Source organism: Lacerta agilis, chromosome 10 (assembly GCF_009819535.1).
Source record: "Lacerta agilis isolate rLacAgi1 chromosome 10, rLacAgi1.pri, whole genome shotgun sequence".
Taxonomy (NCBI): Eukaryota; Metazoa; Chordata; class Lepidosauria; order Squamata; family Lacertidae; genus Lacerta; species Lacerta agilis.
Genome location: NC_046321.1, coordinates 29698545 through 29725641, shown reverse-complemented (window position 1 = coordinate 29725641; position 27097 = coordinate 29698545). Strand labels below are relative to the sequence as shown.

Genomic DNA, 27097 nt, shown 5'->3' with positions numbered 1-27097 from the left:
AGAATGCTGTTAATGGGATTGCTGCATTCTTTGATTTATTTTGTTTTTTTTAGAAATGTAATTGTGGGAGGGAGATGGGACTTTTCCAAGTATGATGCTGATAGTTGTTGTTCCTTTTGAGAGCTTTTCTGGTACATTGCATTTCACCCTTGCTGAAGGAGATTCTGCTTGGTGAGATAAAAAGCTTCATTCTGAAAGGAATTAAAGATAAATAATTTAATTTTGAGAAAGGAGACGGGTGCTTTTGAGACAGCCACGGCCAGTCACAGAAGCCTTGAAGGTCTCTAGACGGCTAGTTGTGAGTGTAGAGAACAGCACAGCATATTGTATGAGGGGAACCAACAGAGTGGATCCCAAAGGGAAGCCATTTTGTTAGTCAAATTTAGAAACCAGAGAACAAAGACTTAATTCCCATGCGTTACCCTGCTTGTTGTTATTATAATGACCATCATTATCGTGAAATGTTTGTAAAACTGCCTAATACAATTAGGCATTGTAGAAAGGTGAAAGCAAGTTCCCAATGTAAATAAATACAAAACAAGAGAGTGTGTGTAGAATTAATGATTAAATTAATGCCTATGGAATGTGTTTACTGCTATACTGGGCCATTATGGTAGAATGGAACCATTTTTGGGAGTTGAGTGGCTCAGCTACTGATTTTAGACAGGCTCGAGGCTTTTCTTAATAGCTTTGGGATTTTGCTTTCTAACCCAAGGTAATACGAAATCCCAGAATTTTCAGTCACTGGCAATCTCTTTGTGAGGTTTCTGTAAATAAAATTGAGCAAAATCGCTGTGATACATTTAACTGACTCTAGGATCCCTTGTTAGCAGAAACAATTCCTTAATGGACTTTATAAACATATAAGGCCTTATACTGAGACAGACTATTGGTCCATATGGCCAAGTACTGCTTAGTCTGACTGACAATACTTCCCTAGAGTCTTGGGCAGTCATATTTTCAGACTCCCTGCTGTATCACAAGAAATATTTGGTAACATGCATTTTATACCAAAATTACTTATCTCAGTTTTGATGTCCCTCTGGAGTTGACATCATTAACTCATCCAGGATCCCTGAGATAGCTGGTCAGTCAAGCTGTATCATCTGAGCAGCTCAAGAGTGCTGGAATTTATTATTATTATTATTATTATTATTATTATTATTATTATTATTATTATTTTAAAAATGTAGCTGCTTCCTCTTTTAAAACCAGGATGTGGGAAGGGGGACAGCAATAAATTTATAACAGCATGTTCTCACCATTATAGTTCTATGGCCCAGCATGAAGAGCAGGCAACCAGCCACAAATCCTTTTAACAGGGAAAGCTTATTTAGAATTTGTTAAGTAAAAAATGGGCAGTAGAGGGACAGGCAGGGGAGATCAAACAGGGCAACAAAAGTGCCCATTTGAAGGAAGGAAGGAAGGAAGGAAGGAAGGAAGGAAGGAAGGAAGGAAGGATGGGTAAAGTGCAAGTGAATGTCTCTTGCAAGAAAATAATAAAGGGAGTGGCTAAATGGATGGGGGCAGAAGAGAACCTGAAAGAAAAGAAAGGGGTCTTGAATCTCCTGAGGGAAGTAACAGGGAGAACAAGGAGGTATGGAGCTCTCAGGATCTGGAAAAGGGGCTCCTGAGGAGAATAACGGGATACAATAAATATTGGGGGTGATGACTGGGGAGGGACTGATAAAGAGAATCAGAATTGGTGAGGAAGTTCTGAGGGAAATGTGAGGGGGGGTTGACATGCCAAATGGAGTTTGGGGAAAGGATATCCTTCCTGAGGGGGATATTTAACATGGACAAGGTGGAAGTAGAGGGGGAAAGAGGCAGGAGATGCCCTGAATAGAATGATTAAAGGACAGCAGAAATAATGAGGATGGGTGAAAGGGGAGAATGAAGGACCTTGGGCATGAACAAGGGGCTATTATGTTTTGGAAGAGCGGTTCTGAAGGGAACAAGAAAGTATCAGTGGAAATATTCCTGAGAAATATGCAGAGCGGGGTATGATTGCCAATTCCTTTGGAGGCCCCCTATGAAGCTAAAAAGCATGTGAGTGTGTGTGTTTTGCTCTTGGAAGGTTTCCTTCCATATACAGTGTATATAATGTTAATTGCAAAATACAGCAATTATACAGCATGGGGGTATTATCTTATGTCAATTCTATGTTCAATAAGAATACACAATTAACTTTTTTGGGTAATGTTCTTCATTGTTTTTTTCAGACAGAGGAACTGGGATGTTCATGGTGGCTGATTTGAAATCTGTCAGTTTATCTTATTTTGGAATGCAAAAATGCATATATATTTTTTCAACCAGGTAATCTCTTCTCCAATTTTTTCAAGCTAGACCCTTCAGATAATACAAAGTTTGGGGAAGATTCCTTCCTGGTGCCACATGGGGTGCATTCTGTTTTCTTCATGTAGAACCTGAGAAGCATTTTTTGGGAAGAGGAACATGGAGGGACATACTATGAAAGTAAGCAGCCATTTTATCCAGTATTGCAGGCACCATTTCTACCTTAGCATGTAAAGTAGATGGAGGCACTTCTGACACACTGGATTAGCAGTCTGGAAAAGCAACAATCTGGTTCTTTAGTCTTGGAAATGCCAATAAAGAAAGCTGTGACAGGAAGAGGGATTCAGCCCTTCTTCATAATGCTGTCAATCTCCCTTTGGTCTGGTCTGGAACTGTGTTGTACAAACAGGCAGCCACATGAAAGTACTATTGGCACAGGTCCTGACCAAATGAATGGGCCTTGTGCTGTCCAAATGGTCTCCAGATTGCAGTTTGCAAGAAGGTTGGAATGGTTACAGTGCAACAGGAATCAATTCAGCTGCCCTTCCTTAATCCTTTACTATGTTCCTGAGAAAGAAAATGGCTGCTATTATTCTCAGTTTGGTGAGGTGGGTGGGCTATATTCTGCTGTGCAAAACAGGCCAAGTCCCATTGAAATATACTGGAAGGGCACAGTCACACATCTAAATAAGACTGGAGCACTTCAGAAATCCAGACTATCCATGAGAGCTGGATATAATGGAGGAATTTATATAACCATTACTGCTTCCTGTATTAGGCAGCAATCGTTCCAATCTTCATGTCGAAAAAGCCTTATCTATCCCTCTTTGGGTGCTGCATTTATGTACAGAAAGCCTAGAATAAGTAGCCATGCTGTTTCCTGCTCTCCAGTGGCCAATCCATGAAATGGTGTCACCCTTTTTCACTTCAAATATATACAAGACTGGAATGAAGTACAACATGAGGCTCTTGCACCAGCTATATGGGCAAGATTGCTACTGCAACATTAGAAGGCTACAATTCTGCTGACCTGAAGTGAGAACAGCAACATTAGTGACTTTTCTAGCACCTGAGTGTACATTGCCTTGTGCTGAGAATCACAAGGGAGAATGCCATTGCACTCATCTTACTTGTGGACTTGCCATCGGCATCTGGCTGGCCACTGTGAGAACCAGATGCTGAACTAATGGACCTTTGGCCTGATCTGGGAGGGTTCTTCTCTTGTTCCAGATGCAGAAGAGTAGCAGTGTATCTCACTGACGAGTGGAAGGAACCTTGCTGTAGAGGTGGGGAACCCCCGGTTGCTAGACTGCAGTTTCCATCAGTCCCAGCCATCATTGCTCATTGTCAGAAAGGATGCGAGGTGCAGCCCTGTAAGTATCTGGAGGGGTACTAATCCTCCATCCATGAAGCAAGGAACAGGTTCATTTTAGTTAAGCAGGGAAACCCATTCTTAGAAGTGCACAATGAGTATCGACTCATTAATGCTCACCATTTTGTTTTTAATATGGCAGTGAATAATCTGTATTTAAGTGCTGCAGTGGGGGGTGGGGAATCCCTACTCCATTAGTTGGGCACATTATCGCAGGCCTCTGAGAACTCAGGAAAAGAATAATATAGTAGTTAGGCAGCTTCCCAGTGTGTATTGTATTTTGAGCACTTTATCTTTGTGGTTTTGCAACAACTGAATGTGAGATTGATCAAAAGCACAGAGCATATAAGTCCTGCATATCAGAAAGCCATAATAGCATTCTAACTAGTATTCCCAGATCATAGGGGAGTATAGAGAAATGTGAGGAAGTCACTCAAGAAAATGTGCAATGCATCAATTAAAATTCAGTTATCTGTATGTACACCCTGGAACTATTTCAATTTGGCTATAGAAGGAGCAAGGTTGTGGCAGCTATTGTGAAAGCTGGCTTATTTTAATGTAGCTGCCACAGAGCAATTCTGAATATGACAACTACATGGGTCACTCCAGAATAGTCTTTGGATCAGTTAGACCAGGCTTCTTCAAACTCGGCCCTCCGGATATTTTTTGGCCTACAACTCCCATGATCCCTAGCTAGCAGGACCAGTGGTCAGGGATGATGGGAATTGTAGTCTCAAATCATCTGGAGGGCCAAGTTGGAGGAAGCCTGAGTTTTTGCTGTTGTACATGAATAAGTTTTTGATCGCTTAAACCCAGGTCATGGGGGGGACCTCAGAGATGATTTAGACACATTTATAATCTTAAGTCATTTTCTGTGCAGTAATTCAAAATTGCATTACATTTAAAAACATTTAACTGCAGTTGAAGGAAGAATTGGAAGAGGCATCATCCTTAGATGTCAGTGGGGATTTTTTGCAAACTTGTTATTTTCTGAATGGGAAATTACAGCCACCCCAAAGTACAGTTGTTATCCCAAAGCCAAGATATTACAATATCCAATGGGTGTCCCAGCAGAGGTCTAGCAAGTATGTTAGATTTCTAACCTAGGGGGATTCATTCCCCTTTTTGGATAGTTGTAGCCAGGGGAAAACTCCGATAGCAGGTTTATCTAGTGTGCTATATTATGTTGCAATTTTATTGTACAATTGTTTATTCCTTTTAAAACCAGATATTGAAGAAAGTATCAAAATAAGAAAGCATGAAGAGGAGCAGAGAGATATGTAGAACAAGGATAGGTATGGAGATTCCTGCCAAATGGAAGTAAAATCCCCTGGTATTGGGAAATCTTAATACTGTATTGGTTCAATATTGCAACAGGTGCTGCGCCCTATATCAAGATATTTACTGAAACCTTTAAGACAAACAAAATTCTAACTAAAATGAAGATTCCACAAAAGCTACTTGATTCTACATAGAGGCCACATCCTAGAATTTATAGTATGCTTCCTGATGGACTCCTCAACCACATATTACACCCTATATCCACTACGAAGCTGAGCAGAGTGCTAGTAGGAATACTAAATAAAGACTAGATGAGTCAGTCACAATCTTTATTTTGTTTTCCACAAGAACAATAATCTTCTAATGTTTTATCCTTTTGCCATCACTGAAATGATCGGGCTGAAAAATCATCAGGAAATATAAATACAAAGCAATATGGGACAACTGAAATGCACCAAACATAGGCAGCTATGGAAGCCAGAACCTGATAATGCAAAAATGAGTACTCCCATTAGTGTCAGCAAGTGAGTACTGTAATAAAGGGGAAGCTAAGTTAACATTTGATCACAGACATTAATTGTCAAGAATCGTGGAATTGCACTTTTATAGAGACAGTCATCAGGTCCACTGGATGTGCGTACTGGTGTAGGTTCAGTGCTTCTGCAGCTCTTTCATTCTGTTGAGTGCGCTACCAGCTTGGAACCACTCAATCTGAGTCTCATTGAAGGTGTGGTTCAGAACAATTGTTTCTTGGCTCCCGTTAGGATGCTTAATGATGCATTTCAGGGGCTATGAAGGAAAGGAGAGAAATTAGAAGTCTAGGACTAGGTTAAGCATCTCAGCTTGTTCCGTCAGACTGCTAGACTGCTAAAGGCATCATTTATCAGTTACTCTGGTCTAAAAATGCATTTGATTTTTCTTCCAGTTTTTTTTTTGCAAGTCGAAATGAGTCTTAAGAGGTGAGATAGATACCCAGATCTTTTGTTTTAAAGGACTATCCATTCAGTTAACATAATTTACAACTCAGGTCTACATAAAACATGCCTCGCCTACTTATTTGTATTGCAGATCATGTATCCAGTTAACGTTAGCTAGACGTTATGGGTAAAGATCAGGGCTCAAACACAAGAATTCTACGCAAAAGACCAAAAAATCTGTCCCAAAATAAATTATGCATTTTCCAGATAAGACTTTATTTTAAAGCATTTATGAACTGCTGGATATTTCAAAATCTCTAAGTGGTATACAAAACTACAACAGTAAAACAGTGTAAATAAAGCAAAAAAGCAAAACAGCAAACACAGCATTATAAATACAGGTAGGTAGCCGTGTTGGTCTGCCATAGTCTAAACAAGGGATTTTTTGGAAGGATTTTTAAAAATAGCATTATAAATACAGAATTTGGTAATATAAGGGTCCAGTCTTATAGGTCAGGGAAAGTCTGGGCAAAAAGGTCTGTCTTTACAAGATTTTATACTTTGATCTGCAGCAAAATATTTGCACCATTTTATGGGAAAAGAAGCTGGAATCATAAGCACAGAAAAGCAATTGGATACTGTACAAAGTAAAGAATTCCATCCATTCAATGTAGCCAAGATTCTAGATTTCTAATACAGTCGTACCTTGTTTTGCGGCTGGGATCCGTTCTGGAGCCCAGGCCGCTAGCTGAAAAGGACGCAGGGCAAAGCGCCACATCTGCGCACGCAGATGGAGTGGTTTGCGCTTCTGCGCATGCGCGAGCAGCAAATCTGGAAGTAACCCATTCTGGTACTTCTGGGTTTGCCACGGACATTCGCTGGAATGGACGCTAGACAAGGCGGATGTTTACGGAGGTATTACTGTATATTGCTTTTTCAGGTGCCTCTGAGAAATCCAGAATATCTGAACTGCATTTTTTTAAAAAATTAGAAGTTCTTTAGAAATTGATCTACTTAAGTGGAACAATAGCTCTGATATATACAGCTGTCTACTACAAATATGCAGCAGAAAAGCAGGGAGAGGAAGGACTATTGCTGAGAAAATGTGGTCATTACCTTTCCAGGAGCAAAATCTTTAAGACCCACAATACTGAGCTTGTCCACAGGGTGGATCTTGTCATAATCAGCTGGATCAGCAAAGGTTAGTGGCAGGAGGCCTTGCTTCTTCAGATTGGTTTCTGTTAAGAACATTGGAGATAAACAGTCAGCAGAACACTTTTAAGACACATTCTAGCAGCCTGTTGCAAGAAGTAACTGAATGATTTTTCAATGTAGCCTATATTTCATTTACAGAAGCAGTAACAGATATCCTAGGAAGCAAAATTATTAAATGTGACTGAAGAAACAAAGGGAAGCAAGTCTCTATATCCCAAAGGCAAATCATTTAAGATTTTCAACTGGAACTGTTAACCCGCTTGCATGCACTACTCCAGCTTCTAAATGTGCAGCCAATATAAATAGTTTTGTTACTTTAACGTGCCACTGAGCACATGAACAGTTTTTCAGGGAGAAAGTATATAGAAGAAATTTAAGTCTAAAGGCCTAGGATTATAGTTTGACGAGTTTACACCAGAATAAGGAACTCCCTGAATTGGGGACCATTTCTTTACAACAAAATAATCAAGGAAGGGTCCTCTTTCCCCTTAATATGTGTACACAATTATCTGCAACGAGAGTTCAACAAACTAGAAAGAAGATAAGAATATTAACTTCTATATTGTTGTATTCCGTACATGAGATCAGTGAACACAGAAGGTAACATTAGCCATTTGGATATAAGCATTTAGAGGTCCAAATCTGTTACCAAATGCCATGAAAAGTAGATGACTCAGAGCATGATTAAAACAGAATCACACTATGTTGCAGCATCCAACATTCTGCACTTCAACAGTAATAATAAACCACAGCAAGCTGCAAAAGAGGTAAAATGCTACTACTTATAATTTAACTCAATACTTCAACAAAAAATTAGTAACCCCCTATTATCTGGCACTCTTTATCCACTTTCAGTGTTCTGAATTGTGCTGGCAGTCCACCATATGGGATTCAGCCCATTCCTTTTTAGACAAAACCACAACTAGAAAACTAGCTAGATCATACATAATCCGATGGGTCTGGTTTGTCAGCAAGAAGCCCAGTACATCCTATCCTCACGGTCCCTTTCTCCCCCCACCACTTTGCTATTAAATTTTGTTTAGGGCAACTACAAAGACAGAGATGCCACACTACATGCTCCAGGGTCCCCACAGCTGGCTGTTCACAGTGACACCAGCTTTCCTCCAGGGAATCCCTCTGAACTGTCCTGATGTAACTAAAGCACAAAAACTAATCTGATTACTCTCCACTTTGGACATGTAAGTTTTGATATATACAGTGGTGCCTCACAAGCCGAAATTAATTCGTTCCGCAAGTGTTGTCGTATAGCGGAAATTTCGTCTTGCGAAGCACGGTCGGAGGAAGCGCGGTCTTACAGAAAAAAATCGCAAAACGTTTTCATTTTGCAAGTCATTGTCATAGGAAAATTCGTCTTGCGAGTCACCCTTTCATTAGCGAATGCCTTTCGTCTAGTGAGTTTTTTCGTCTAGCGAGGTACCACTGTATGGTGGAAGGATCTTGAGTACAACGGAGGTGATACACATTTACAGAAAACCAATAGTGCACAGATGTGGATCTAAGCATGTATGAACCCACAACTTCCTAAGGGAGCAAATGTTTGGATTTGGACAAAAACCCAACCGTACGTATAACCTCCGTATCACTTCTGTTGGCTCTATAAAAAGTGGGGTTCTCACCATGAATCCTGGCAAAACTCTTGACAATGATGGCTCTTCCTCCAAGATGCCGTGGTTCCAGTGCTGCATGCTCCCGACTTGAGCCTTCACCGTAGTTTTCATCCCCAACCACTACCCAGTTAATACCTTCTTTCTGTGGACAAAGCAGATGCACACACACAAAACCTTTAGTACTCAGAAAGAAAGACTGCTGTGGCAAAGCAGGAATGAAGGTTTATCCCAGGGCTTATCAGACACTCGAACTCAGGACAAAAGGGAGAAACGTGCTAAGAGGAAGGCACATTTAGCAAAGCCTCACCATGATCAACTCCTGCCCGGAAACCTATGTCCCCACTGTGGAAGGACATGTGGATCCAGAACTGGCATCCACAGTCACTTACAAACTCACTGTTAAGACCATGTTCATGGAAGACAATCTTATTCGGCTATGAATGATCGCCTAAGAATAAGATGTCATGTAACCTTTTGAAGGAAAAAAAGACTGAAGGCCATGAATCGTAGCAGCAAGTCACATGAAGGAAATCAGAATGGGTAACTACTGGACAGTTAAGCTTCTTTTGCATGTAAGAAAGAAGGGAAGAGCTAAACATGCTTCCTTAGTTCTTGTGGTTAAAACTGTGGGCATCCAAGGACTTATAACCCCTCTTTCCTACCCAGACCTTTCCCTATGTTGCATTTATTTAGTTTGGTTAATTTATTCTACTATAGTTTATTAGTTCAATTGTAACAAACAATATTTCATTAAATAATGCTGTTGCACTCATATCTTGCTTGCAAGCTGCCCACACACATACATCTAGGTGGCCACAGGATGGTCTGGTCTGATCCAAGCAGAACTCTTCTCAGGTTCTTATTTTAATACCCCACTTTTCAGGGTACAGTGCTTCCAATAAAACGTACATTAAACACACACAAAATGAGTAAAACCAACATGTGACAAGCCATATGGAGCCATCACACAGGCCAACAAGTAGCAGATAGCCCTGTCAAGGGGACAGTCCAGCTGGAATCTTTATTATTATTTACATTCCTATACCCTATCCTCCCTCTTAAAGGAGACTCCTCTCCTTCCTCTCATGGGGTCCTTCTTACAGGACAGTTGATGGTAGTTTGGCCCTGGATGTAACTGTTCTGGCCAAACTGGCTGGAGTCCTTGGCTCCAGAGCATCCTCTAGTGTCTAGAAGTGGAACAGCAGCCTTTTTTGCAGGACATCGTGCCTGAAGCACAGTAGCTACAGTATATGGTGGCTTTTATACAATTGCAGGACAGTCGAGAGGAGATTTTATTCCTTTTTAATGGTGTTTAAAGTGCAGAAATGAGTTTTGAGAAGGAAGCAACACTATTTGTGAGTATGTAGCTAGGAACTATTCACCTTCATACCCCTGTGGTGCTTAGAGAAGTCTCACCTTGTAGTAACGGGCTGTGTCAGGAACAGGTCCAAACTCCTGGGTTAATGCGTTCCTCACTGTGTTGGCCTTATCGTTCTCAATATTTATGGCTCCAATCAGCAGGTTGTTTGAAATATTGTCCAGATGGCCACGGAATTTGAGCCAGGGGCCCGCTGCCGAAATGTGGTCAGTGGTGCATTTACCTTTCACCTGGAATACAAGTTAAGAGAAACTCGGTATAAAGGATGAGCATTTTGACAACATGAGGTATGTTTCAGTTTCAAGGGCTTCAAAAATTTTATATGTAATGAATGACATTAACACCCTACGGTTTTCTTCTGGTGGGGAGCCCATTGTTTCTCTATATACAGTGGTACCTCTGGCTGCGAACGGGATCCGTTCCAGAGGCCTGTTCGCAACGTGAAAAGCTCGCAACCTGAAGCGTTGTATCTGCACAGATGTGTGGCATGATTTGGCACTTGTGCACATGCGCGAAGCGCGATTTAGCACTGCTGCGCATGCGCAAGCAGAGAAACCTGGAAGTAACCCTTTCCGGTACTTCCGGGTTGCCGCGGGACGCAACCTACCACAATGCGAACGTAACATGAGGTATGACTGTACAAGCACAGAACTCTGGGCTTGAAGTCCAATCAGAAATGTGAAGAGGCTGTTCCAACCCATCCACTTTCTGGGCTGTTTACTGGTAAGTTACTATCTGTATATATCCTTCAGTCATAAACAGGCACCCTCCACCCTATGAGACAAGAGAAGGCTACATGGCAGCAACTGTACTGTAAAAGCAGTCTACCAGTTTAGGAGGCTGGATCTGCTGATGGTGGGCTTTGATCCCTGCAAACGTAAATCCTGGATCAAGAAGTAGCATATTTAAAGTTTATAGGATTAGAAGCAAAACACCTTAACAATGAAGAATTTCTAAGATGGGGTCAGGTGCAAATGTGAGGCAGAGCTTTTGGCTTGTAGTACTTACTGACTTCACTCTGCAGCAAAACTTTCTCAATGCCTGGATTCTCATCACCCTTTGCGTTATTTGTGAAATGTGCAAAATTCAACCTGTAACCCGAGATCTAAAGCAATTGTGTATTGTATTTAAATATTTTAAAACTGAGTTGCTAGGAACATTTGGATATGTAACACAATTACATTTTTTTAAAAAAATCTTCCAATAAAAGCTCTACTGTTTAAATCTACCCTGACTGATTGTGCTGGTGGGAAATTTAGGCATCACACATTGTTGGCATCTGTCTGTCCTGAGACATAAAGGTGTATGCCTCTGGGGTGAAGCCAAACCATTGCGTTAGCAGACCGAAGTGACCTCCCCGGGGTGCAAACCTGGGCAGTTTGTATGGAGGTCTCCAGCACAAGAATACCTCAGAACATCCCTGAAGTGTGTGGTGCCCTTGGAAGCAGGCATTGCCAATTCCAGCTATGAGTGGATAATAAATAGTTTCCCTCCCCTCCTTACTTTTATGAGAATCAACATGTCTTCAAGGTCCTTGCCATTCCACTTGTCAAAGGGTTCAAGGAGCTGCAAGCGCTGACTAGTGGGGCTCACATCCACATGCTGGCTGCTGCCATCCTTGGGGGGGTGCTGATAGGTGTCCTGTCCTGGATCAAATTCCTGAAGGAAATTATTATTAAAAGCAAAGGGATGTAAGGAGGAAGCCAACCTTATCCAAAAGAGAAAAAAAAAACCCAAATTCATAGTATTCATGCAAGGCCACATATTTTGTATTTCAGGATCACAAAGAAAGGGTATCTCAAGGAATTCCCCCACCAGTCATCTCTCTGCTCGGCCATCTTCAGATGTTCCTTGAATCATGTGATCTTCCCCAGTTTCAACTCTTTTCTGCCATCGCTGTTGACTGCCTGCTCCCACCTCCCACATCTATCTCACTCAGATAAGACAACGGTCTCTGTCCAGTGGGATTACTACTCATGTTCTGCACGGCACCTTAAGGGCATTTTCATATTTAAACAGCTATACTGAGGCAAAAACATTGTTTCCAATGCATCATCCTTTAATAATATTCCTACCAATTGGTGATGTAAGATGGGAAGCAAGTTTGACAAGCAGCGGGAAGATTACCAGTTTGGGCAGCTCGTCAGCATCGGGTGGCTCAAGTTTGAACTTCTTTCCATCAGAACCTGTCAGGAAGTCTACCTCCGGGTTAAATTTCAGGGTGCCGGCGAGTGATAGGGCTGTTACAATCTGAAAAAAAGTATCTGTTATGGGTGAGAGAGAAGCCCATTCCCTAAATTTCCATATATTCTGTCACTCTAAAAATTCCAATCTATTTATTTTTTTTACCAAAATTCAGATGTCTCACAAGGAAATACTTGTTGGGGAAAGCCTACTATTAGCATGAAATGTGAGGGTACAAGGAAGACTTATCTGCTAAACATTGAAACCAACCCTGACTAAACTGCATAATCTCCTCACCTTAATTTCAATTTAACAACTATTTATAGTCTCATTTTGAAAAGACTTGTGGGCCACTAGGTTTTAAAGCACAAGGAAGCTATCCACAATTCTTATACTTCCCCAGCTTGAGCTCTGGAGCTTTCAAAGGCCCACATATCCTTTTCCCAAAGGAAATGCAGCAGGTCCAGTTTCTGGTGCCTCTCTCTCCCCTTGTACCTGATGCATACTATACCTCTGGTGAAGTTACAAAAGCATGTGTTTCTGGGTTGGCATCATTGCGACCAGTGAAATTTCTGTTGTAGGAGGTAACAATTGTATTCTTTTCTCCCTTTTTCGTATCCTTTCTGCAAAGTCAAGCAAAAGAGAAAGGCTTGTCAAGATCTACAGAAAATGTGAGACCTGAAGCTATGAACAGCTAGCTGTTCACTGCCCATCTGCAAAGTTTTGTATTGCTCTGCAACCAGCGTTCCCAAAGCTGTGCTGAAAAACAATTTAAAACATCTTCTTCCCGCTAACCAGTTCATTTGAGATGTGGGAGAACGATCTCTGCTTGCAAGTTTTTGCTTTATCTGCATTCATTTCATTTCCAATGTAAAAGGATTAATTTCTTATGGGAAATCAGTTTAATGCATTCCCTCTTACCGGTCCCACTGGCCTATGCATGGCCCGCAAGCATTGGCAAGAACCACTCCACCAACATCACGCAGGATTTTCGACTGAAGAAGGTAAAGAACAGAATTAGTCAATACAAAACTACGTGTCGGTCTTCATCTTAACTCTTCAGGAGGCATATACTGGCCACGATGCGCCATCGCAAGAGTACTCACATAGCCATCCCTCTCAATGGTGGCCCGGATCTGCTCTGATCCAGGTGTAATGGTGAACTGAGACTTGCACTTCACCCCGTGAGCAAGAGCTTGCTTTGCCACAGCAGCAGAGCGCCCCATGTCCTCGTAGCTGGAGTTGGTGCAGCTACCAATCAGACCTGTGCACATGAGATGGAAAAGTCAATAACAGACCTCCAAATGTTTAACCTCACCCACAAGTCCTGTTAAAAAAAGAAAGAAATTAAAGAAACATGTAACATATCAGTACTTATTTTGCCAGAGATTTCCAAGCTAGGCCCTCTGCTTAACCTCTGGTATCTTAGAGCAACACTTAAAGAGAAAAACAGCCGGTTTCCCCTTGGAATTAAATCTGAGAGTAAAATAGCTCAAGCATGCTCCTTAAAGGAAAAGGATGAAGACTCCTAGTGGGATACTGAATGTTCATGTTTACAGAACAGGTTTGTCACAAGAGTTTAAGGGGTTCTGCATATTCTAGACCACAGCCAATGAGGACCTTCAAGCTCTGTTATAGTCCCAACATGCAAGACTGGAGCTACCTGTATACTTGATAGACAGAGCATTCCTTCCAGGAACTGGCTTGATAGTTATGAAGAGCACGCTTAGAGGCAGCTGAAGTAATGTTACCTCAGTTTTCAGGGTGGAGAGAAAAGCTCCCTGGAGAATCATCAGCAAGGGAAAAGTGCTACTCACCAACTCTGATATCTACTGGCCAGCCGCTCTTTTCTGCAACAGCACCAACTTCTTCTACAGTGTGTGCCAGATCTGGAGTGAAGGGCCCATTGATAAGGGGCTTCAGCTTCAGGAAGGGGAGGGGGGGGAAATGTCACAAGTAGTTGAGAAAGTTCTGAATAATCACCCCTACATTGCAAGAACATGATTTTTATACACAATGGCAAGACAGGAATTTTTCATGAACAAGAAGCACTTTAAAATGTTTTTTCTTAAATAGGCACTTTTAGTTGAGAGATCTAAATCTAGGAAAAATGGACCATGAAGAGCAAAATAAATGAAAAATTTAAGTCTAGGCTAGATTTTAGGAGTGAAAAGGTCAGCAAGATATGCAGTTTCCTTATTTCAAGTTGCTACAATAACTTGTCTTCTTTCCAAGTCAATATTGCCTACTGATATATAGACTAAACTTTAGAAAGGAATTATGTCAAATCTCTTGAGTAATGTCATTTGAATATATCATTTAAAATGTCCTTGTTAGGTCCCCTACATGAACTGTTTCTTTAAAAATAGCAAGTGTATCCTACCTCGTTGAGGTTAATTTCAATCAACTGGTCATAAGGACATCCAGGATCCGGCTTCAAGTGCTCTTGGAATTCATCTGCCAAATTAGCAATCGCTGAAATCAGAGAGGGAGAAAGCTGAATGCAGATGTCAAGAGGAGATAAACCAAAAGGCAGTCAGCAGTAAAGAACAGGTCCCAAGACTGGGTTCTCCGAGACTGGACTGATATTAATTATTCACCATATTTTGTACATTTAACTTAAGTAAAGAGATCAAAGTTATATACATTTATACACATTGCATATTAATTTGGAAATTTATACACTCGTACCCAATTTTGCATTTTGGTTCATCATTTGAGGCTGGGCTTTGTATTTCCTTGTTTTGGGTACCTTGAATGAAACAAGCTTCACAAAGCTTTTCCACAACATGGAACTATAGTTTGATCTGAGATCCCCCCGTGTGGTCGTAACCCTTGGACACACCTCTCAGTAGCCAACAAGACCCCCTGTCCTTCCCATTTTCTTTTTTAAATTTAAGTTGTGGGCTTTTCTGGAGCTATTTGGTTGGGAGAGGGCTGCCTATTTTGGGAGAGTGTTTCTCCTTTTTTTATCTGTTTAGGGGACTGTAGATGTTGTGCTTGTTTGGGGGGGGAGGGGATTCTAAGCATTTTCCTTCTGTAAAATGTGCCTCCAGGCCCAAAAGGGTTGGGGACAAGGACATATCCATTCTTCTCATGCCAGAGGCAGCACACAAACCAGGTATATGTTATGGCTCATTTCCAATAATCTGAACCAGACTTTTCCAACCTGGTGCCCTTCAGATGTTGTTGGGACTACAATTTCCATCATCCCTGATCATTGTTCATGCTGGCTGGGACTGGTGGGAGATTTAGTTCACCAACAGCTGGAGGGCATCAGGTTGGAGAATAACTCTGAGCCATGGTTTATAAATGTGGCACAGTTATGTTTTAATCATTTAAAACATAGCTACATTTACTTAAGAGGATTGTAACTGCATAGCATAAGTTACCTTCTACAAGAGCCCTGACCAGTTCATGTTTGCCTAAAACAAACATGAACTAAGGAAAGGACACAAGCTGCAACTCTGCACCAGGTTCAACGACATGACACAGTTCCATTCTCTTTCTCCCCACCCCCAACAATTCTCAATAGCCTACCATCTCTTTTCAGTTAAACAATTTAAGGGAGAAACTCTTTGAATTCATGATTTGCTTTATCCCATTAACTCATGAAATGAATGTCTTCTAGAGCTTCATTTCCTTAGGTATTTCCCAGAAGTCCTCTTGGCTTTGCAATATGTTGAAAATTAAAATCCATTTAATTAGAATAAGAGACAAACAGCCAGCAAATGAAAGATGTAATTTCACACAAGGCAGAACAGTGAAGAAAAGGAAAAAATGCCTTCCGTTTTGTATGACTCCTTGACGTCTTTCCACAAGTTCTTACCTGCCCGTCCAGTCTTGGACATGTATGTTTTCATCCGGTTATTGTAAGGGAAGACTGAAGTGGTGGCACCAATCTCTGCTCCCATATTGCAGATAGTTGCCATTCCTGTGGTTGAAAGAAGTGATCCATACCACAAGTGAGATTCGAACCCAAGTAATTAAAGCCATTCGCAAGTCAGTATACTGACCTGTTAGAATCCACCATGTTACTTATGAGTTTATAAACAGCCAAGAGCCAGATATTACTGCACATTAGATAGGAAAATCTCTCTTTAAAAGAGAGATTTGCCAAGCAGCAAAAAAACTAGATAGTTTGATTAATACACTACTTGTACTGCAATCCCTTCTCCTTCTAATAACAGCAATACTGTCTTTTCCAAGAAAACAAGTCACATTTTACTACCAATAACCGTTTAAAAAATATTCTATAGATTTACATGTATTTTTAGTACAGTACCCAGGTAGTGACCAAACACAACCACCTGTGTGCTGCTTCTAGATAGCACCTCTTTGGGCATGATGACATAAATTTACAGAAAAGCAAGCCTCACTTGAGCCACTTGGAGCCATCAGACCTATGAAACTGCCACTCCTGACTAGGGCTGGGCGATATCTGGTTTTCAATATCGTGATGTATCACAGCTAAACACCGCAATATTTCAATAGATCACGATATCTGAAATAAGGCTGGAGCTATGTAGAGGTGAATATGGCAATGTCCTGGCAACTGCTACTACTTATGGGTCTAATTCTAAAACTGATAAATGTTTACTTACCTTTAATATATTGTTAGAACTGCTATGTTAAAGTACTAATGTACCAATAATCTTAAATTAGGGATTAATACACAGATTCTTCTGCATCACACTGCTAATCTACTTAGCTGATGGCTGTTTGACATGTTCTAATTCCACTCCCAAGGATCAACAATTTCTTTCCATTCTCAGTCACTGATCTGACCATTACCACCAGCTCCCATGGTCCAAAATTTTCTAGATGCTTTTTCCCTACCTGTGCAAGAGATGGAGTCAACACCAGGCCCATGATACTCTATAATAGCTCCTGTGCCACCTTTCACAGTAAGTATGCCAGCCACTTTCAGGATCACATCTTTAGGAGAGCTCCAGCCAGACAGCGAACCTGTCAGTTTTACACCAATTACCTGAAGAACCAAATAAAATGAGTTAGCAGAAAGAGTCACTTCCAAAAATAAGTATGCAGATTCAGTTTCTCAAATGGTTGTTTACTAATATCCTTATTGCAAATATAAGAGAGATTCTTGAAGCAGAGATTCACATTCCTTATCTGCTATTAAGCTCAGGTATGCTTAACTAAAGTTAGTGGCATCAGCGTATCTTCCAAACTGCAAGAATAAGAAAAAGGGAAGAGTGGAAATTCAGAGCTTCCACTTGCAAGCAATAGATATACATTTACATCAGCATATTTTGATATTGTAAAATCCCCGTTTTTTTTTCTTTAGAAAGAACCCTCCTGTTCACCTTTCCCAACTGTCTGCATGGAGGCAACGTTTATATGTTCCACTGTCTCACCTTTGGACATTTGAGCTCCCAGGGGATTCCCGCCATGACATCAACTGCATCAGCTCCACCAACTCCAATGCAGATTGCACCCAAGCCACCACCATTGGGGGTATGGGAATCTGTGCCAATAAGCATAACACCAGGATAAGAATAGTTCTCCAGGATGATCTGAGAAAGAGGGAGAGATTTATGTATACAAACTCAGCAAGACTCTAAGGTGATGTAATAACTACCAAAATGGTTTGGAAACTTTTCTAGTACTAAAGCAGATTCAGAAGGGTCAATCAGTTTGGGCTGGCTATGAGTCATGCTCATCAGGGTAGGGAAGAAAGAAGCCATCAGTAAGGGACACAGGAATAGCTTGCTGACACAATCATATGAATTTAAAGGCTTCCATCTCCTAAATTTCCCCTTGAACTCCTGCTCTCTAAAAAAAATCATAGTTAATTATAAGAATACCAATAGCTCAAAAAATACTGTGACCAGTTAACCTCAAGGTCAAATCTAATAGGATATATTAAAGCCCTTTCTACCAGGCCAAAGGAAAACTAATGTTACATTAAAAGAGTGAGTGAGTTCTGGCACAGAAAATGCCAGTTTAATTGTGAAGAGCACAAATCCATTGCTGCCCCTTCTCAAGTCCCTGCTTTCAACAATGAATTTCAGCAGGAAAAAAACATGCAAGTGACATGGTGCAGTGTCCAACTCTGAAATTCTAACCTGTCAACTATCTCTTAAATTTGCGACTACAAGGGAAGAAACACTGGATTTTGGAGACCCCCCCAAAAAAGCCCTTCCAATGGTGTCCTAGAAAACAAAATATCAAATTACACTGATCAGCATGACCTTGAATGGACAGCTGGAAAATCTGCCCAGAGCAGCACACATTAGTCACCCTGCAGGACCACATGTCCAAAAAAGGAGAAAATCCAAGTTCTTCTCATATGAAAGATTGAAAATCAACCACACAAAGGATGTCACAAAGTACAGAGAGTTATTTCTCAAGAAGGTGGGGATGGGCTATGCCTAAGCATCTTCAGGTAGAGCAAGGAAATACCTCTGCCTGAAACTCTGGAGAGTTACTGCCAGTCAAAGTGGCCAATATTGAGCTGGACAGACCAACTGTCTAAAACAATGTAAGTCCACCTCCTATGTTCCTAAACCATATGTACTAAAGTTCTGTTCTTGCTGCTAAGGAAGAAAGAGTTTACCTGGTGAATGATTCCTGATCCAGGTTTCCAGAAACCCACTCCATACTTGGCAGCTGCTGTGGCTAGGAAGTTGTATACTTCGTGATTAATGTCCTGTTTATACACAGAAAAAAATGAAGTGTATCTGTAAAGATCTTGGTATGGTTTCTACCCCAAATAGTTAAGAGATCATCAGCCACCCCACTCTTCACCTTAATTCCTTGATTTTACTCTGTACAGAGATTTTATTTTGAGAATGACATTCCAGTCAAGATACCAAGCAGTTAGGTCTTTATTTAATTTGCTGGTTGCAACTTACAATAAGTTATAATTTTCCTAGGCATATGTTGACAGGCAGAATAAATAACCAAAACCTGTCTGTTGTGTTCTAAAAACAAGTCTGCATCCAGAGATTAATTTTATAGCTTGCAAGAGTTGTATACAAATCTATTCAGTTTTCTTTTCTTTTTTGTTATGGCAAAGGACAAATATAAACAATTGTATAAAATTGACTCTTTTCCAAACACTTCATGCTCTTCCTGCAGAATACACAGATATATGTATGTACAGTGGTACCCCGCTAGACGAATGCTTCGCTAGACGAAAAACTCGCTAGACGAAAGCATTCGTCTAGCGGGAGGCTGCCCCGCTAGACGAAAAAGTCTATGGGGCTGCCTCGCAAGACGAAAAAATTTCGTCTTTTTTTTTTTCTTCGTTTTGCGGAGCGCGGCTCCCATTGCCGCTCCGCAAGACGAAAACCCCGCTAGACGAAAATTTTCGCGGGACGAATTATTTTCGTCTAGCGGGGCACCACTGTACATTCTTCTGAGACACATGCAAAATGAGATGCTATGTCTGATCCCACCAATGTAATAGGCTGAGCCAATTAAAAAATACACCTAAGATTATAATGCATGAAGCATGATTTTCTCTGTAAATGCTGCAGTGAACTGTTTCCTTTCCCCCCCTCCCCCCCTTTTTTAACCAAGAGGGCACATTTGTTACATTATTCAACCTGACATGCAACACTGTCCAAATGCAGAACAAATAAAAAAAAATCAGTTCTTTCCCCTTCTTTTTTGGTTACTCTCCAGATATTACTTTGCTGACTTAACAAGCAAAAAGATTCTTGAGCTGGTACATTTCAAACCCAAGAAATCACATGAGTCACCTTGATCATAACTACAACAGTGTCTACTACAGCAGTATTGCTCTAAGTCTTACTGTTTTGGAAACGAAGGTAAACATTTCAGAGGAAAAAGTGAGAAGATGGAAAGTTATTTTAAAGGGCAAGACTGGAAAATATTGAAATATGCAGGATCCTCATGGCTTCCTGAGGTCTAGGAAGGTTTTCCCTGTATTTAACAGGCTTACCTTACATTAGTTTAATGGTAGTTTAGAGGCTCTTGCTCTGTACCACCACATCCATTTAGTCCTAACTTCCATTTTAGATGCAACCTCATGCAAAGTGGTTGCTAGGTCTGAAACGGGAATTCTGCCAGTGACTGCTAATAAGACTGCAGCATTGTGACCCATAGGTCAAAAAGGAAGAGGGGTGTTCTGAAATTTCACATATTGATTTAAACAAGCCAATTATTTGGCTGCAAGCTTCCAGTAAATAAAATGCTGGTGTAAAATATAAATAAATGACCTTTGCTCTTTGGAGATCTTTCTCACCACCCAACTGAGCTTCGATAAGGTGATCACAGTGGATGGTTGAGGGCACTGCCACTCTGGGCAACCCGCTGCTGATGAACTGCAACATGGCCATCTGGGCAGTGGCATCCTGCATGGCTACACGGTCTGGCCGGAGACGCAGATATGTCTTGCCCCTCTCAATATCCTGCTTGGCAGGATCGTCTAAGTGGCCATATACAATCTTCTCTGACAGGGTAAGGGGACGGTCCAATCTGTTGGGAAGGAAACAGGGAACTTTATGTCTTCAGCTCCTTCATTTTAACCACGTCACATATTTCAAAATGTTAACATGAGACTCATAAAGGTCCTGTCTGCAGCGCCAGGGTAGGGAAACTATGGTCCTCCAGACAGGTTGGATTCCATTAGTCCTAGCCAGTGTGGTCAATGGTAAAAGATGATGTGAGTTTTAGTCCCAACAACTTCTTGAGGGCCAAAAGTTCTCCACCCCATTGTAGCCCATTACTTTATCCCAGTTCTGTCATAGGTGAAGGCTCATTGTCAGGTTCTTCACGCAAGTATATTGCTAGAGGAAAGAGCTTCAGGAGCTAATGGCCAGAAATAGTTGATCCTGATGCTGCATACACTCTAATGTTAGAGCTAACAAGGGGAAATTGTGCTCCAGAAGATTCAGGGCATGACGGAAAGCAGAGAATCCTGCAGCCCACAACTGCTTGCTCAACCAGGATTTAAAAAGCAGGAAAGTTTTACCAGAACTGACTCCCAACAGTTCTATTTAGCTTCTCTAATTCTCATTTGAGATGTTTCCCCTTTTGTAAAATAAATACAAATTTGTATGACTTTCGAAGCAATTTTTCACTCACGTATTCACCTTCTATTTTGGGTTAAAATCTCAACTAGTTACATGATAACAGCTTGCATGAATTGATTATGTTTCCTAGATGCTACAGGTAGGGTGGAATGACTTATGGGATCTATGGCGATAATTACCTCACAGCTCTGAAGGCGAGAGCGCTTAATGGTCATTTTTGCTTTGATCCTAAAAGCTTCACAGCCAGGACTACTCATGAGGAACCAGTTAATGCAATTATTTTCATACTCAGATTGGTTACCAAAAACTTGGAAGATGCAAAAATGACTATCCATAACAGAAGGTATTTCTAGAAGCTTTATATTTTTAAATATATGCCCCCCGCAACAGAATTCCACAAGTTCACTCACCACTTTAGAGTGCTCAGTTAAAATGGCAGCATTTAAAATGAAGTAATAGAATTAAGCAAACACTTTTTAAAATAACCTGTGCATTTAAGACTACTTTAAGCCTAAATCTTTTGTGATATTTTTAACAGAACCAGTTTTAAGGAAAAGAGGAAAAAACTGAAATAAAAAAACTTTGCCACCACATACATTCAAGCCTCAATACATGAAAGCTGTCCAGAAATATTCCGTATTCCACTACCACTACAAGATCTTGCATACAAGTGTATTTTTGTAATAACGACTTTCCTCCCAGCTAATTCCATTTAATAAGACGTTCTTCAAGCTCAACTCTTACCTTTTCCGGACAATGTTGATGTTTTTCTCAAGCTTTTCATAGTTCACATATTCACTGGGTTCAAACTGACTCATGGCCACTTTGGCCCTCTGGCACAGGACACGAGAGGCATGGTACCTCCGAACACCTTTACTCAACGCTTGCTGAAATAAACAGACAAGGGAGTGCTTAGCTGTCACCATCAATGAAATGTAGACCTTACAATGAGAAATATGAGAAATACTTGTAAGCCACAAAATGTCAAATGTGAGATAACTCCAACAGCTTTCACCAGCTACTGCCAACAGGATACTGGCTGCTTCCAAATGGGATTATGGAGATTAGGGAGCACCTGCAGCTACAAGAAGACTAGAAGTACCACTTTGTGAATAATTTCTTTTTTCAAGGCCCAATATGCTAAGCCACTCCCTAAACATCTCAAGCTTGCAGTAAGTACACCTCTGCACACTCTAGCAGCACCTCTCAAGTTTTCCAAACAGCACTGACCAACCCAGTGCCAATCCTTGCCAGAAGTTCACACTTCAAAGTTTGCAGCAAAGGCCTGACCAACACACACACGATAGGAGAGAGGTAGGAGAGAGAAGTGACAGAATAGCAGAAAAACAAAAAACAAAAAATGCCCGAGCAAAAAGAAAAACTGGTAAATTAGGGGAAGAAATACACATAGCCTAGCTTTCTACTTCTGGGGAGTGTTTCTCCCACCCCTAACATGGGGAAGCATTAAAAAAATATGATCCCCATCTCCAATCTGAAGTAGTACAATCCATTTTAAAGCACTACTACTATCATCATCTTCTGCTGCATGTGTAGCATGTGAAAATCATGAATGTTCAAGCAGAATATATAGGTAGGCTGCCAGCTTTTAGTTAGTTCTCTTGCAAACTAACCTACCTTACAGGATCACAGTGAGGCTAAAATGCAGATACAAATGTAAAATAGAACAATTATAAAATTGTGAGGGTAGATGATTTCAGGGAAAAGTTAAATCAATTGCACTGGAGATCTAGAAACTCTGTTCACAGCAAAGAAGTGTCAGAATTTTGATTGCAACAGCATCATGCACACAGGTAAGAGATTAATGTACTAATAATAGATAGGCAACCACTGCATGTATTTAGTAGACAAACTTTATTTGTCAAGCAAAGATTAGCACCATTGTCAGTTGCTGTCACTATCCCTGATTAAGCTTCCTGCTTTCAAATTTTAAGACTGTTTTAATATGAGACTTACAAACACAATACTGCAATCCTAATAATGCTTATTCAGGGGTAAATCCTATTTAGTCAAATGGTACTCCCTAGTAAAGGCACTTAGGATTGTAGCCAAAGCTGTCTTTATGTCCTTGTATGACTGAAGTCAGCAGATCTTAAAACAGCTTTCAGTTTCAAATCTGATCAAGTAATGGTCAGCCACCTTCACAATTTCTTGCATAAATCTGTCCTGAAAAATCTCAGTGCAAAATTCTGAGAAAGGAAGTGACTTAAGATTCCAATCCTCAATTTGACTTCTTAGAAATTGATTCATCACTTTGTGCGGAATATTAAAAACACTGACTCTACTTTGTAAGCATTTCTATGTGCAGTAAGAGGTATATCTTTATTTCAGTGCACAATTATATTTTCTACCTAGTGCTTTAGTTAAATGGAACTACAATTGGAAAACTGTTCACTTCATAACCCAAAATACAAATCTGGCAACATTCTGTTTGTGATTTCACTCATTTTTCTTCTCCTATTGGCATTTTGAGTGAGCAGTTCACATGTTACCTCAAAGCAATCATGACTAAGATGGAATGCCTCTTGCGCAATCCCACTGAAATTAGTGTGACATTCATGTTAACAGAACTTGCACATGAGACATTCCAGGTAGATAGCTTAATTATGAGGGGAAAGAGGTGTTTAAGCACCACCATTACCACTGGTCACAGGGTTAAGTCTCAGTTCAGTCATAGGTCCTTGGCCAACCACAATGGCATTTTTGTAAACAGGTCAACATTACACCCCCACAAGTATGTGTTCTACTTTTCCTCTTCAAACTTCTCCCCTAGTTGTACATAAAGTCTCCTAAAACAGGGGTGGCTAACCTCCAGATATTGTTGAACTCCAACTCATATAAGCTCTAATCAACATGTCCAATAAACCAGGGATAAGTGGAGTTGTGGTCCAGCAACATCTAGAAGGCCACCCTTACTCTAAATACTGTTTTTAATCTTAAGATGCAACCCAAAACTTCACGGATTTTTGAGTCCCCACAGCAGTCTTTCAGAGTTGGTCTTGAAAGCTTCATTCCATTGTCAGTTTATCAGTGTGCAATCTCTCCTTCTACCTGAAGTTAGCATACACCTCTCAAAACTCTTGACACAGCTGTTACTTTTCCAATTCTATTCTGTGCTTGCCACCACTTCCAGTGAGTATCTTGCTTCTTATATAAAATTGGAGCTGTCCAGAACAGAACAGAAATGCTTTCCCTCACACTGCTACTATACACGGTATAGTTCTGACTGTGTAGTATAGAGTCACAATACAGCCAGCTTCTAGCAGCTTCCCAATACTTTTAAAAGGAGCTCTGTACAGGCAGCAACCATTTTAGAAATGTCCAATTGATGCACGATCACTGACACACGGGATCTTTTGAGCTTATACATGCTCTGCCGATGTGCATGGATTCTAGGAATTGAACCCCCATGTGAAATGGTCACCGTCTGTATCCAGTACCTCGGGTTAAGTACTTACCGGTAATTTGTTCTGGAGGTCCGTTCTTAACCTGAAGCGTACTTAACCTGAAGCACCACTTTAGCTAATGGTACCTCCTGCTGCTGCTGCTGCTGCGCTGCCAGAGCACGATTTCTGTTCTTAAGTGGAGTTCTTAACCTGAAGCGTACTTAACCTGCAGCGTACTTAACCCAAGGTATCACTGTATAAGTGTGTTCATTGATGATCTACCACTTGATATGCATCTTCAGCAGCAGGGTTTATACTTGATTAGCAGCTGATGCACCAAACAGCTAGAAGATCCAGCACAAGTTCCTTCCTCAGGGCTGACTGTTCAGAAGTAGCATGCAAGTACTTCTGCCCTCTTTAGTAAAAATAATCACAGAACGCCCCCCTCCATACACCCTTACTCAATGTATGTGACTAAGGGATAAATGGAGTGGGGGGAAAGAAAGCATCACTGTGCAAGGAGCTAGTTTGGGTAAAGAAAATAACTGTTTTCAGTATGCTGCATATTGGGTCTTCAATGTCCCTAACAAGACCTGACTTTATATAAATGGAAGATATTGGAAGATACTGTTTCAGGGAAAACATTCAACATATGTGGATTGGGCAACGTTCTTTATTATGGTCAAGCAGGCAGACTTTTCAACAAGTAGAGAGAATGAAGAGGGCTATATGAAGTAGGGGTGTTAAGAAATCAATTTGTCCCACTTACTACTTGGGAAAAATGTAAGGCAGGTAAAAATACAGGCTGGTATCAGCAACAGTATCTCTTGAATCTTCAGAACCCATCAACACACACCATTAAGCCCCCAATCTAAGTATTCCCTTACGCACATAGTATCTCTTTCATAAACCAACAATCTTAGCTTCAAGTTCATCCTGTCTGCAGTGTTGGTGTCCATCTTGGCTGTGAGTCCTGGAAGACCTGCTCTCTGCCCTGCAGGCCTTTACCCACCTGGCCTGGGAGGGCAGGATCCTGACTGATTCCAGCTACAAAAGTTGAGGATGCTGAACAGACTCTTGGACTGGTGTACTTTTTAGGGGGTTTTGTTGAGTGGGGTTGCTGCTGTAATCAATTTTTTGTATCTTTGTTTTAAATATTATTATTATTTATGTGGAAATTGTTTAATTTGTTTGTGAACTTTTGGTATTTATTGTTTGTGTCTACTTTTGTTATGCTTATAATTATGTATTTTTATGTTGCAAACTGTCTTGAGCATGGTTTGAACTACGGAAAGGCAGCATACAAACAAAGTTATACGTGTCCATCTAATGCCTAAGCCTGAGCTATTTGGCTGATTGAAACAAAAAAAATTTTTTTTTAACAAAAGGTATTACAAAACATTACAAAAAGTAACAATACATCTAACATTTACAGCTCCACTATTTGGTCCATAAGTTTTACAGCAAAATTGTCTACATTTTTGAGTGGCTCGCCCAAATAAGAGTGTATTCAGGATTGTAGGACTACAGAGGTTAAGTCGTACCTACCCAAAATAAGTTCTGTGCATAATTTGTAGCGTAAAATTTGGGGAACTATTTGTGTGAAACAAGCCACAGGGAAGAGGCCTATTGCTGAGAAATGAATTCCTATGCCACCTACCGTGTGTAGGTTGTAAAAATCCCTCTATCAATACGACTGCATGCATAACGGTACAATGCGTCGTTTACAAATGCCGAGTGTGGAGGGAAGCCAGCGGCGGTGCAGAACCCCAGTAACCTTGCCTTCACCTTGAGTTCGTGAGTGGGGCCCCACCAGACAGCACACCAGCCCCGGAGACAGCACGAAGCCTTCGCTAGTGTACATGGGTTGGCATGGCAGGGCTTTCTACGGTACTGCCAAGCAAACATCCCTCCTCGCAGGGAGTCACAGGCAGGACCGGCATGGGGGACACATTGACCTACAACGAGGAAGCGGAATGCCGAGCCCGAAGAGCAGCGAGGAACGCGCAGGCCTCGACCCCCACTGCCGACTCCGCGAGCTACACTCAGCTTCTACCGCTTGCTCTGCCCATAACCGAGTCTACGGGTACCAGACTCACCTGTAACCGACTGACTAGGACACAGTACGGCGCCATTTTGTTCACTGACAAAGATGAAGTCGCCGAGCGATAGCGTCACACGGGGCTTTTAAAGGACGTGCCTCGTAGGCGGGGCCTAAGCCGCGCCCATCAAGTCTTCTTTTAAAGCACGGGCGTCGTTTCCTATAAGCGAGCACGTGGAAACAAAGTACTTCCGGAGGCGTGACTTCTCCACAGGAAACCGGTTTTCTCGTCAATCATAGCATATAGTGATAAGAAAATCAGAGAAGTCCACCTTTTAAAAAATGGAAATTTCCGG

The 27097-nt window shown here is 41.1% G+C and overlaps 1 protein-coding gene across 1 annotated transcript; it reads right to left on the bottom strand.

The window, feature by feature from the left end:
• Window positions 1–5260: 5260 nt before the first annotated feature.
• Window positions 5261–26956, bottom strand: ACO2 (aconitase 2). Its single transcript, XM_033162753.1, has 18 exons — window positions 26800–26956; window positions 22041–22183; window positions 20481–20739; window positions 18851–18943; window positions 17649–17807; window positions 17110–17260; window positions 16100–16204; window positions 14654–14745; window positions 14088–14193; window positions 13377–13534; window positions 13192–13265; window positions 12782–12893; window positions 12214–12336; window positions 11590–11745; window positions 10125–10316; window positions 8718–8850; window positions 6982–7103; window positions 5261–5737 (listed from the first exon to the last, which is right to left on the bottom strand). Exons 1-18 carry the CDS (start codon window positions 26833–26835, stop codon window positions 5600–5602), a joined length of 2352 nt encoding a protein of 783 aa, XP_033018644.1. The 5' UTR covers window positions 26836–26956; the 3' UTR covers window positions 5261–5599.
• Window positions 26957–27097: the final 141 nt, after the last annotated feature.

What these genes read in the sequence shown, in the direction of transcription:
- ACO2 (XM_033162753.1), bottom strand. Translation starts at nt 26,835, where the DNA reads ATGGCGCCGTACTGTGTCCTAGTCAGTCGGTTACAG. An exon ending in TCCTAGTCAGTCGGTTACAG is followed by an intron (nt 22,184 to 26,799) that starts GTGAGTCTGGTA and finishes TGTTTATTTCAG; the next exon opens with CAAGCGTTGAGTAAAGGTGT. An exon ending in TTGAAATTAACCTCAACGAG is followed by an intron (nt 14,194 to 14,653) that starts GTAGGATACACT and finishes CCCTTCCTGAAG; the next exon opens with CTGAAGCCCCTTATCAATGG.